Raw genomic sequence first — 13986 nt, 5'->3', positions numbered from 1 at the left:
AGAAAGAAGGAAAGATGAGTATGTAAAAGAATTGAGGGACTAATGAGTTGTTTGCTTTGTGAATAAATAGATGTCATTCTCTTCAGAAGGTGTCTGCAGTTTTGAAGAGAAAATTCTGAAAGAGGGAATAGGTTGATTGCTAAATAACTTGGGTTTTGTTTTGTTTTTTACTGTCACAGGAATCCTCATCAGTCAGTATTTTAAAATCTCCATTTTATAAGAGTATACCAACAGAAAATTGAATTGCTACAATGTAAAGCAGAATAGCATGTATGTCATGCTTTGCACCATTTAGTCAAAAATCTTATTCATTCATAAAAGAAAAATCTAAATTATTTTGAATTTTGAATAAGTATTTAATATTGAACTTCTATTTTAGTGTCTTAACATGGTAAGTTGTATATATTGTTAACATATGATTCTGAAAAGAATATTCTAACTCCTTTTTTATGTCTCTAACAGATGATCACTACAGCCGTCACTCTATTTTGTAGCATATTGATATCCGGCATATCACTGATGTGTATGAACCAGAGTACACAGGAAGGGAATTATGAGGGATTGGATCGTCGTTCTCAGAACAGCAAAGCAGGGGAGGCTGAAAGAACTTCTATTGAGGAGAATCCAGTGCCAATAAATGAACCAGAACCTTTTACAAGTTCTACTATAGAGAGAAGTATGGCCCTTCAGCATAAATCAATGTTTATATTTTTATACTTTATACATGCTTTGTTTTAAAGGGTCCTTACTGACTTGCCTTGAGTATTCTAGGTATTCATTCATCATATAAGAAACTTGGGCCAGTGTACTTAGGAAGCAACTAAGGAAATGGTGTGCTGTTTAGAATTCTATATAGGGCAATCATTAGTTAAACTTGGGGGCTTAGAATTTACATTCTAAGAAAATATATTGACTGAGAGTGGGTCTAAATGACTCAGCATGTAATTTAAAAATTCAACTACATTATCTTTTGGACAACAGTAGTGACTAAAATAAGTCTGAGGGCCTAGTATTAACACATACGATTTCAGTCAGAAAAAAGTATAATTGGTTATGAACCTAACTAGTAAAATCATTTCTCTTTATGGGTATTAGTCCAGATTGAGTGTTAGCTTTTAATGTCTGTATGTATCAAGAATATAAAATCAGAATGCTATTTTCATTAAAGGATGTGAAGATTTCATAGGCATAAAGCGTTACCCCAGGAAATGTGACTGAGAAATCAGTAATATCAAATAGTAAAATTCTAATGCTAAGAAATAAAGAACAAAAAGAGATATGAAATAAATGATAGATATAAGATAAGAAGGAAGGTGTTTTACCTTCTTCATCTTTAGAAGAAAAAAAAAGAAAAGAGGGAGAATAACCACCAACTAGCAACCTTGTCAATGTGAGATCTTCCTGGAGAAGAGGAAAGGAAAGGAAAAGGCATCAAGTAATATAAAACTTCATTGTTTGCTAGTTAAGTACTTTGTCATGGTTGTTAGAAATGTTAGGGAGTATGCCACTGAATGAACTTACAATAATGATTTTTATTTTGCATTTGTTGTTCAAATAATTTATTACCATCTTGAGGGAAATGAATACAGATATTAAAAAGATAGGAGGAGGAGGTAATACTGTTGCTCAGAAAAGCTTAATAACTACCATTATGCAATGCTTTAAGGTTTAGTTTTTAACTAAACATTTTTTTTAACTTTTAAAAATTTAGCTAGAAATATTATCTCATTTTATACTTACTATTATTCTCCTTTTACAGTTGAGGACACTGAGACAGAAGTTAAGTGACTTAAGTGTCTTAAGTAGAATTTGAACTCGGGTCTTCCTCACTCCAAGACCAGCAGTTCTATCCACTGTACCACTTAGCTATAAATCAGTGGCATCAAACTCAAATATAAACAGATATATGCAGGCCTAATGAATTAGAAAACCACAAGTTACTATTACTTGCATTTTTTTTGTACTTTTATTTATTTTGTTAAATGTTTCCTCATTATGGTTTTTTTTTTCAATTTACATTTTCAACTAGTTTGGGAAAGCCTGGCCAGGAATTCAACACTCTTGCAATAGATTACTGATAAAAATCTATTCAGAAAGATCAAACTGTAGACTCCTTCATTTATTTAAAAATGTTATTCTAAGCAGTCTATAGGCTTCACCAAACTCCAAAAGGACTCCATGACAAGACAAAACAGATCTAAGACCTCTTATTTTAAATTTTCAGCTAAGAGAACATTATTATAGGTTTCTGAAAAGAAAGAGTAGAAGAATAAAAATTGTAGTTTGGAGAGATTTGGGGCAAAATCCGAATTTTCCATACTAGTTAATTTGACATTATTGTAAAACTGCAATTGGAGCTATTTGAAACCATAAAATTTATTTAAATGATCTTATCGGCTTATATTTAGATACCTTTTAGGAAAGATGGTTCAAGACCATTTTTACACAATATAGAAAAATCTTCCATAAAAAGTTAAATGACCTTACAAACTTTGGACATTTTCATGAGTGGTAGACCTCTGACTTGACTTTTTTCTTTTCAGGTTCCTGTTCATGTTCAGTAGGCAATGGTAAATTGTGCCATTCAGTAGACCCAATAGACAACAGGAGTCCAGGTGAAGCCCTAACTCCTTCTTTGGGAACAGGTAAATTAGACTAAGAGTAGTTTGGAGTTTTTATTTTTGTCTTAATTTAATTTTTTTGGTGATATTTTAAGATTCAAACCTGTCTCCCTCTCTCCCCCCTCAACTCATACCACTAGAGAAGGCCACCATATGTGTGTGTGTTTGTGTGTGTTCATTCTCTCTCTGGAGGAACATTCACAGTTATTCTTTAAACAATGTTGCTGTTACTATATACAACATTCTCTTAGTTCTGCTTGTTTCACTCCTCGTTATTTCATGCAAGTTTTTTCATGTTTTTCTAAAATCCACCTGCTCATTGTTTCTTTCTTTCTTTTTTTTAAACCCTTGCCTTCTGTCTTAGAATCAGTACAATACTGTGTATTGGTTCCAAGGCAGAAGAGTGGTAAAGTCTAGGCAGTGGAGGTTAAGTGACTTGCCCAGGGTCACAGAGCTGAGAAGTTTCTGAGGTCAGATTTGAATCTAGGACCTCCCGTCTCTAGGCCTGGCTCTCAATCCACTGAGCCATTTAGCTGCCTCCCTGCTTTGTTTCTTACAACACAGTCATGTACAGTTTGTTTAACCATTCCATAATTGATAGGGAATTTTCAGTTCTTTGCCACCAAAAAGAGAGTTGCGATAAATGTTAGAACATTTGGATTCTTTTCTTTTTTCCCTGATCAGCCTGGGAAATAGACCTAATATTGGTGTTGCTAGGTCAAAGGGTATATACATAGTTTTATAACTCTGGGTATAATTCCAGATTCCTCTCAAAAATGCTGAGATCATTTTACAGTTCCATGAACAGTGTATTATTAATAGTTCAATTTTTTCCACCTTCCTTCCATCATCTGCCATTTTCACCTTTTATCATTTTAAGCCAATCTGATAGGTATGAGATATTATTTCATTTATTTTAATTTTATTTCTCTAATCAGTAATGATTTAGAGTATTTTTTCATATAACTATAGATAGCTGTGAATTTTTTATGTGAAAACAGCCTGTGCATATCTTTTGACTATTTGCCAACTGTGGAATGACTCATATTCTTATAAATTTGACAAAGTTCTCTATATGTTTGAGATATGAAACTTTCATTCAAGAAACTGTCTATAAGATTTCACCCCATTTTTATGTTTTCTTTCTAATCTTGGTTACCTTGGTTTTATTTGTTTAAAAAAAACTTTTTAAATGAATGTAATCAAAATTATCCATTTTATATCTCACAGTGCTCTCTGTTTCTTGTTTATTCACAAATTCTACTCCTTTCCATTAATCTGATAGATAATATGTTCCATGGTCTTATAATTTACTTATGATACCTCCATTTATGTCTAGGTCATGTATCCATTTTGATCTTATCTTGGTAAATTGTTTTAAGATATTGGTCTATAATTAGTGTCATCCAGCTACCCAGTTTTCCCAATAATTTTTACAAAATTGTGAATTTTTGTTGAAAAATCTTTAAATATTTACATTTGTTAAATACAAGGTAAACATTTACTTACCCTGTATTGTATGTCTACTCTCTACTACTGATCCATCTTTCTATTTCTTTTTTTTTAAACATTGTTTTATTTGGTCATTTCCAAACATTATTCATTGGAAACAAAGATTATTTTCTTTTCCTCCCTCCCCCCGTCCCCCACCTCTCCCATAGCCAACGTGCGATTTCACTGGGTATCACATGTGTTCTTGATTCGAACCCATTTCCATGTTGTTGGCATTTGCATTAGAGTGTTCATTTAGAGTCTCTCCTCAGTCATTTCCCCTTCAACCCTGTAGTCAAGCAGTTGCTTTTCCTCGGTGTTTTTACTCCCACAGTTTGTCCTCTGCTTGTGGATAGTGTTTTTTAGATCCCTGCAGATTGTTCAGGGTCACTGCATTGACACCAATGGAGAAGTACAACCTTCGATTGTACCACAGTGTGTCAGTCTCTGTGTACAGTGTTTTCCTGGTTCTGCTCCTTTCGCTCTACATCACTTCCTGGAGGTTGCCATCTTTCTATTTCTTAGTACCAGATAGTTTTGATAATTACTGCATTATAATGCAGTTTAAGATCTTCTAGTGCTAGACCTTCCTTTTTTTTTATTAATTCCTTTGATATTCTTGACCTTTTGTTCATCCAAGTGAATTTTGTTATTTTTTCTTGCTCAAAATAATTTTTTGGTAATTCAGTTGGGATGGCATTGAATAAGTTGATTAGATTAGGTAGAATTGTAATTTCTCCAGTTATTTAAATCTAACTTTATTTGTATAAAAACTATTTTATAATTATATTCATGTTCATATAGCTCTTGAGTTTGTCTTAGCAGGAATACTCCAAGACATTTTATGCTATCTGTGGTTATTTTAAATGGGATAATTTTTACTATCCTTGCAGAATTTTGTTGGAGACAGAAATGTTGATGATTTATGCAAGTTTTTTTTATTCTGCTACTTTGCTCAAATTAGTCATATAACTGGCTTTTTCGAATCTCGAAGATTTTTCAAATATACTATCATATCTTCTGCAAAAGAGATAGTTTTATTATTTTATTACCAATTTCAATTCCTTCATTTTTTTCTTACTGCTATTGTTAGCATTGCTAATGCAATGTTAAATAATATTGCTCATAATGGGCACCCTTGTTTCATTCCTGATCCTGATTATACCCCTGCCTTCAAGTTTTTAATAGGAATATTGTATTTTGTCAAAAGCTTTTTCTGTACCTATTGATATAATCCTATGATTTTTGTCACTTTTGTTGTCAATATAATCAGTTATATTAATAATTTTCCTTACATTAAAGCACTCTTGCATTCCTGATATAAACTTCACCAGGTCACAATGTAATATATAGTTGTAGTATCCTGGCTAGTATTTTATTTAGGATTTTTGTATCCATATTCATTACTGATATTAGTCTATATAATTTTCTTTCTGTTTTTACTCTTCCTAGTTTAGGAATCAGTACTATATTTATTTTCTAAAAAGAGTGTTAAGATTCCTTCTTTGCCTATTATTCCAAATAATTTATTTAATATTGGAATTGGTTGATCTTTAAATGTTTGGCAGAAATAAAATAGAGAAAGAATAACTCAATGGATTGAACATGTGACTAAAAAGTAGAAAAAAAATCAAAACCTCAAATTAAACACCCAATTGGAAATCTTGAAAATCAAAGGAGAGATTAATAAAGTTGAAAGTAAGAAAACTATTTAGCTAATTAATAATATAAGGAACTCATTTTATTAAAAAAAAAATACAGGACTTTCTAACTCTAAAATTGACTATCCATCCTACTACACTGGGACATGTATGGAATTTTCATAAGGTCATACAGCATACTTTTTTTAAATTATAAAGATGTCTTTTTTAACATCATCATGCCACAGTATCCCTTGAACCCACATCCCATAAGAGTCATCACAAACACATGTTTTTTAAGAGAAAAAAGAGCCAGAAACAGCATAACTGATCAATACATCAAAAAATCAACCTCCCATCACTGTCAATGGATTGTGTCTTCTTATATCTCTTCTTTTGAGCCATGATGTTCTTTATGATTTTGTAAGAGTAACTTTTTTTTTAGCCCTTACTTTTTATCTTAGACTCAGTACTGTGTATTGGTTCCAAGGCAGAAGGAGTGGTAAAGACTAAGCAATGGAGGGTAAGTTACTTGCCCAGGGTCACACAGCTGGGAAGTGTCTGAGGCCAGATTTGGTAACATTAATATTTGATTTATGTGTGTGTGTTAGCTTTTTCCATTTACATCATTGTAGTAATTGTGTATATTGTTTTCTTGGTTCTGCTTACTTCATTTTGCATTAGATCACATATATACTCTGCATTTCTTTGTATCAGTCACATTCATCATATTTCTTATAATATTACATTATATTAAAGTACCACGGCATTGAAAATAAATAAAAATATGAATGAATGATTCTCAAAAAAGAAATGAAAACTTTCCTAAAAGCCTTTCCTGAATCAGTGGGCATCTACTACTTTGTTTTCTGCCCTTCGCTGTTACAAAAAGTATCATTACAAATACTTTGATATATGGGGACTTTCTTCTTATAAGCCCAGTAATAGAATGTCTGAGTCAAATGGTGTGGACGTTTTGGTCACTTTTTTTGCATAATTCCAAATTCATTTCCAAAATGGTTATATTAATTAAAAGCTCCCCCCAAAATGTGCTAGTATGCTTATCTTCCTACAACCCTTCCAACATTTACTTCCCAACTTTTGCCATCTTTGCTAATTGTAGGGAATGAGATGAAATCTTAGGATTTTGTTTTGCATTTCTCTTAGTAACTTGGAGATTTATTCATACAATTATTATAGCTTTCACTTCCTTTGAGAACTGTGTTCATATGGTTCAATTTCATTTTTTTTAATTGTACCTATCAGAAAAATGCTGGTACTAAGTACAGTTTTGATTTATGTATTGGAAGAGATGGGGTTATTTTTTTTAGTAATCTTATTCAATCATAGATTTAAAGCTGGAAAGGACCTTGGAGTCTAATTCCCTTATATTACAGATACAAGAAATGAGCCAGTGAGATTAAACCTCTTGCCCAGGTTAATACAATTATTAAGTGTCTGAAGCAGGATTTGAACTTAGGTCTGTGTCATTCTGAGTCCATACCATACTACATTTGATACTAGCACACTTAATGACCTAGTTCCTTTCTACCCCCTTTCTCCTAAATATCCAAAATGTGGACTTTAATAATCTAATAAATTGCCTTGAATTCATTAGTTAATATTTTCAAATATCTACCATATGCTGAGTATTGCACAAAAGAGGTATTGCTCTCTTTCCTTTCCTTTCCTTTCCTTTCCAACTAAAACCAAGGCATTTGTCCTAAAGACTGTTTCTTAAAATTATTTTAATTTAAATGGTAAATGGAAATTATTTCACAGACTTTTATTATATATGCATATTTTTTTAAATATTCTTTCCTCATAAGCTCAATGTAGCTATTAAAGGGACTCAGCCATCTCAGTTCCAACCTCAGATTATTTAAAGCCACTTAATTAGTATTTTTAAGTTTTCTGTTCTTTGTGCAAATTTAAACATGATTTGGGCAAAGGAACATTTAAAAGTGTTCTATACACATGAAACAAATGTACAATTGTAAAAAATTTTTTTTAATATAGAATTTCACATGTTCCCAAGATAAGGTATTTTTTCTCTTTTCTGCTGCCACCTTCTGGTATGGACTACAAATTACTTGTTTTTCTAAAGAGCTTCTCTCTCTCTCTCTCTCTCTCTCTCTCTCTCTTTCCCCCCCTTCTTCCCTCTGTCTCGCCCTTCCTCCCTCTGTCTGTCTTTCTGTCTGTCTCCCTCCCTCTCTGTCTGCCTGCTTGTCTCTCTGCCTGTGTCTCTCTGCCTCTCTTTCTCTCCCTGTCTCTGACTCTCTGTCTCTGTCTCTCAACTTTTGGGATTGTGTTCATTAACTTTTATGCCACAGACTAATTACATCTATCTAAACTAAGTGGCTAACCTTTTTTCCAGCTATTCACTTTTTTACTTTTTAAATCGCTAAGTTTAATTGGCATTCTTCCACCTCAAGAGGCATCTTGTTTATATGTATGGGATAAGAAATATCCTCAGAACATTATCTGATCTTCCTACTTACTTCTTTTTTGCCTCCAGGACCTGGTCTTTAATTATTCCTCCTTTACTGTTACTTTCCTCTCTTCCCAGAATCCCTTTGAACTGTAGTGTTATGTGGAAAACACTTTGCAACTTTTACAGCATTATATAAGCATGAACTGTTATTTTTTGTCATCTTCATCACTGGCCTCAAGAATAGGGTGCTTTGTCAGTGAGGGTGCTTCCTTTGAAAGGAAAGACCCCAACTACCCTGGGCTATAGCAGATGGTTTCTATAGGTTGCTGTGCCAGAAAAATCATCATGCACTGATCATCTCTCTCCAGTCTCAGATGACAGGAATACTTTTATCAAATATTATTTCTCTCACCATATGGGTATTGATCTGTCATGTTATATGTATTGGGGTTAAAAATCTGTTTTGTGAAAATTTCTTCCTTTACCACAGAGTTTTCAGTTTAGATAACATTTATGATTTCCTAGTGAGGGTAAACTTGAGCCTGTGGTGACAAAAATATGATTGTACTGGCTCTTTATCTTACCATCTTTTTAAACCTCAGAATTCTTCAGACAAATTTTAAAATCTTTAATGCAGTTTGTCAGTTGAACTTTAATTCAGCAAACATGTCACTTTCCAAATACACTATTGATAATTGTAATGTATGTTAATTTTGTAGTAGCTTAATTGATAATTATGACGCCTTTTTTTGAGATAATACAACAAATATATAGATCAGTTAAGAGTGGAATTTGCCTCTTTTTTAAAAAAATGGTTCTGGAATCATACTGCTAAATAGTACAAATAAGACAAGTATCTTGCAGGTTTTCAGATAAAATTTGTCAGAGAAGGTGAGAGATCTGTCCTTGCTTTGCAGTATAAGGAAAGAAACTTCTACAGAGTTCTTATAAAATAACTTCAAGATTGTATTTGTATGTGTGATAGTTTGCTTAATTGTTAAAGAATTTTAAATTCATTTAAAATAAAAAGTTCTGACTATAAATTATTCTTAATATTTTCTAGATGAGCATTGTGTGAGCCAGTGTAATTCTCAGAGCTGCATATTAGCTCAGGAAGAAGAACAGTTTCTACAGATTGGAGACAAACAACTGGCTAGACATGTGTTGCTGTGTTTACTACTTATTGTCGGCTTACTTGCTGTAAATACTTCTTTTACTTTTATTTAGGCTCTTTCCCTCAAGAGTTTTGCAAATGTTGTATTTAGGCAGCTAAAAAGGCCTAGTTGCAATATCAAATACTAAACCTTTCATCTTTTTTAGAAGGAAAACTAAAAAAAAAGAATTAGCTCAATTTTATACTTACTGGCCTATTTCTGAAAAGACAAATTTATTTTGCTTGGAATCGATTTTCCACTTAAAACCCTGACCCTAGAATTTGAGAAACATCTGAGTTTTTATATTAATCACTCTTCATAATTGGTAAAATTAACCATTTTTTTAGAGCAACTATATTCTAATCATTAACTGACAGATTCTTCCTTTTTTCTTCCTAGGATAAGTACTTTTCTGAGATAGCTACAGACATGAAATAGAATGAACATAGAGGAATTGTTCCAACACTTCTGATACTTACTTAATGTAATATATCAGCTGGCACCATTCTACTTGTCATTTAAACACAATAATCAGAAAAGATTGAGGAACATTGCTACAAATTTGATAATCTGATTTTTTCATTAAGAAGTGCTCATTTAAAAAAATCTATCCTTTTTTACATCAGGCAGCAGTACTGATGTCTTACATAAATTCCTAAAATATGGATCATATCTTCCTCCTTCAGAATTAATTAGAACAGACATCTGTATGAATGACATCTATCAGAAGGATGTCAACCTCTTTCTTAAAAGACAAAGGCTGTATATTCTCCTAGTATTTTGCCCTTTAGTCTTCTTTTTCAAACATTAAGTCAATTTAGATTTAAGGCATTTGTTTAATAGTACTGTATTCTGGCACATAAGATGAATAGCTTGCTTCATTTAAAAATAATTTTTATTATTTTTTTTGCAGAATCTTTCCAGTTGTTTGTGGTGGCTGTTCAACAAGGAACCTGGAAGACTGTATGTTGAATTACAGTTTTTTTGTGCTGTATTTAATTTTGGCCAGGTACTTATTCACTAGGAATTTTGAAGGAGTGTGTATATTCCCATGTGTGCATGTTTTGTGTGTGTGTGTGTGTGTGTGTGAGTTCTGTTTGCTCGGCTATGTTATGTTAAAAATATTCCTATCTCCAATTAGGAGAAATTTATTATGTTAGTTGAAGCCACCAAGTTGTATTCTGTATATTTCAACCAGAAATATTAAAATTCTCTTTCATTTAAATTTGAAAGCAATTATGGTCATGGAAAGAGAGGCAAGGCCTCATGATTTTTTTAACTCTGTATTAAATTTATTAGGTTAGCTTTGGCAAATAATTTCCCTTGGGGTCTTTATTATAGCCAGACATAAAATAAAGAAAATAATTTAATAGTATTCTTAATAATTTTTGAGTAAAAAGTATTATTAAAATTCTAAATACGTAGTTAGGCTTCTAACAGCTTAAAATCCCACTAAGACTTTGGGACACCTTGCATATAATATATATTTGTTAAATGTTACTTTAAAATTTGTTATCAGTCTTAATATATCTTCATTATTTCAAGGATCTGTGATTTCATTGATATGAGTACTCCCTTCTTAAATACAAATCCCAGCTCCTTCTATTCTTTAGCAGACAGTTTCTATAAATTGGTATATCTGAAAAATTAATCCGCTTTGGCCAGTTTGATCATGAGCCTCTTTATTTAACAGGTATCATGTAAATAATCAAAGCATGTGTCCCATCACTACAGCCTTCAAGAACTCAGTTTCACTTCTATACCAAAAAGAGATTACAAAATATAATTTTAATCAATAAGTAAGTGTTTATTAGTGGAAAAATTAACATGCTCTGATTTAGTACTTTTGAATGTCAAGTTCTTGTATATTTATTTGATTTGACATTATATGAAACTTGTAGTCTTTATCAAAACCCTTTTGGAATCTATATCTCACATTTCACAAAAAATTTGGGAGAGTAGCTCTGTTTTCAGGCTGATGCTTTGAAGGGGGAATCCAATAAGACTTTTTCAATCAACAGGTATTAATCATATTCCAATCTGGGTCAGTCAATGAGAATACAAAGACAAAAATTAAACAACAACTCTCTCTCTCACACACACACGCACACGCACACACAGCAGTTGGGGCTAAACTTTAAGAGAAAGTGATCCCTGGATTGTAGAATTTGAAAAGGTGAGTAACGTTTACTAAACATGAAAAAGATAGATTGGATAAATCAAAGCTTCATGTATTTTATTGTTTTACTTAAAATCATTTTAAGAAGTAATAGTATTAAAATGTTAGTGTGGTGATATATTTCAAGGTTCATTCTAAATGATTTTTTGATTCCTTCTTGTTTTAAATTATCTTATTTTCAGTGCCCATTAGTGTGAATAAATAAGAGTTGTTTATAAATAAATTTCTACCCAATATAAAGTTTATATAACCTATAGTTTGCACTATATGGAATAGTATAATACATTTTAATGTTGCCAGCACCATTTCCTATATATTGACTTTTATACCAAAATGCACATAATCCCGAAAATGTTTCAAAGACATGTATTATTTAGATGAAATATGAATTCCTGAATAAATGGACAAAATTACATGATAGAGGTGCAAGGTAGGCACCACATCCATGAAAAAATAAAAACGTATATGATTCCAGTAGCCAGACATTGTTTTGAAACAATTTCTTCTACTATATATATTTTCCCTCCCAGTAACTTAACCCAGTACTGGCTTTAAGTTTGAAATAAAAGTAAAGTTCCTCAGGGCAAAAGAATTAGAAAAGTGATGGGTACTACTAAATATCCTCCTGGCCCTTTCTGACTTTGCTTATTCATCAGTCTCTGCTCCCCAGGAAAAGAAGTCTCTTCCTTTCCTCAGCCTCTGGTTTCTTCTAGAGGACTGACACCAAGTCTATTACCATAATTAGCAAGACCAAATGCCTAGAACAAGCAAGCAACAAAACATTCTTGATTCAGGGCCTAAAATTTAAAAGACCTCCTTACTGGAGTAAATGTCAGTGACTTGCCTCAATTTTTTTTTTTAGTTTGAAATTTTATATCTAGGTTCTAAATATATAACTTTGTCTATATCTGTTTTTCACCAGGGTTTCATTTCCTTTGGAATCTTTGGGTTAGACAAACATTTTATCATACTGCCCTTCAAAAGAAGGTAAACCCAATTTAAAATTATATCTATTTTAATAGAGTTAATAGTAAAAATATTCCCTTGATATTATTTTTAGGCCCTTAATACCAAATGGCAGAAACTGATTATCATGGAAACAATATCATCTGTAGATTCATATATTTGTAGTAAATATCTATAAAGTATTGAACATTATACATCCAGTAGTATTCTTTATATATTCTTTATACTAAAAGAACTGCTAGATAGCATTAAAAGCCATCACTGAATTAAAAGTACAATTTAAAAATATACATAAAGATATGTTTATAAGATAGCAAAGAGCTTTTATTTCATCTATATTTCTATAATGTATCTCCTCAACAATAGCAGTTTACATTCTTGTGCATTTGACTTATTTTCCTCAATTATTTTAAAAAAAAGTCATTCTGCTTTTCCAAAATTTTTATTCTACCATTTCCTATAAAGACTGCTAAAGTATAAGTTTTGTTATGGATGCTTTTCTAAAAATATCATAAGCATTGAGTTTCAATCATGTTTTTGTTGTTTAGAGGTTAACAAATAGGAAAACTCATTATGGAGAATGAAGTGACATTAGGCTCATTTGTTTTCATAGTAAAATTGGTAAAAAGTAGGAATGTTAACAGTTCCCCTTACCAAAAGCACTACATAATAAGGACTTTGGGCATTTTACATAATTCACAAATGTTTAAAAGTGACAGCTTTAATCAGTCATTAAGCATTTATTAAGGGGTTTATTCTTTGTCAGGTGCTAAGTGCTGAGGACACAAAGTCAAAAACATGGTCTCTATCCTTTTGAAACCCTCATTGTAATAGGGAAGAAAACAAACATAATAAATGTACATTCAAGATATAGGATAAGTAGAAAGTAATCTAATCTCAGGTAGAAGGCACAAGAAATGAGGAAAAAGAGGCAAAAGAAAACTGAGACATGTGTCCTTGCATATGGTGAGATTTGAGCTCAATAGTATAGAAAGCAAGAAAAGCCTAGATCAAGTTTTAAGATCTAGCATTAGTTCTTAGTTCCCACTTAATATTTTTTTAAAATTTAATTTTAATTTTAAATTTTTTCAATTATATTTAAACAAAAATTTTTACCTTTTTTTTTTAAGTTTTGAGTTCCAAATTATCTGCCTCTCTCCTCTTTCCCCTCTTTTCGAGAAGGCATTCAATTTGATATAGTTTACACATATTCAGTCATGCAAAACATTTCCACATTAGCCATGTTGCCAAAAAAAAAGATGCAAAAAAGTGGGGAAAAAAAGGAGAATAAAGGAGAAAGTAAAAGAAATATGCTTGAATCTAAATTCAAACTCCAGCAGTTCTTTTGGATCATTTTATTGCTGAGAATAGCCACGTCATTCAGTCGATGATAGTTTTAACTATAGTATTAACATAATGTAATAGTATTGCTATTACTATGTATAATGTTCGGCTGGTTCAGATTGTTTGTCCTTGCATCATTAATGTAAATCTTCCCAGG

At 31.8% G+C, this 13986-nt stretch overlaps 1 protein-coding gene across 8 annotated transcripts in view; it reads left to right on the top strand.

Moving 5' to 3' along the window:
- The window catches only part of GPR155 (G protein-coupled receptor 155), a 52695-nt gene that overhangs the window by 27943 nt on the left and 10766 nt on the right, over positions 1 to 13986 (top strand). For 7 of the 8 annotated variants that reach the window (XM_007494402.3, XM_016433712.2, XM_016433713.2 and 4 more), the window contains 5 exons: positions 463 to 676; positions 2544 to 2645; positions 9250 to 9386; positions 10254 to 10349; positions 12442 to 12506. In XM_007494402.3, the coding sequence (XP_007494464.2) occupies positions 463 to 676; positions 2544 to 2645; positions 9250 to 9386; positions 10254 to 10349; positions 12442 to 12506 (614 nt within the window). The remainder of the gene's footprint in view (positions 1 to 462; positions 677 to 2543; positions 2646 to 9249; positions 9387 to 10253; positions 10350 to 12441; positions 12507 to 13986) is intronic. The other variant, XM_056794015.1, reaches the window with a different exon arrangement.

The sequence above is a fragment of the Monodelphis domestica genome, chromosome 4 (assembly GCF_027887165.1).
Source record: "Monodelphis domestica isolate mMonDom1 chromosome 4, mMonDom1.pri, whole genome shotgun sequence".
In the NCBI taxonomy this organism is placed as follows: domain Eukaryota; kingdom Metazoa; phylum Chordata; class Mammalia; order Didelphimorphia; family Didelphidae; genus Monodelphis; species Monodelphis domestica.
The sequence above is the reverse complement of the archived record's forward strand: the minus strand, read 5'-3'. Positions and strand labels throughout refer to the sequence as shown.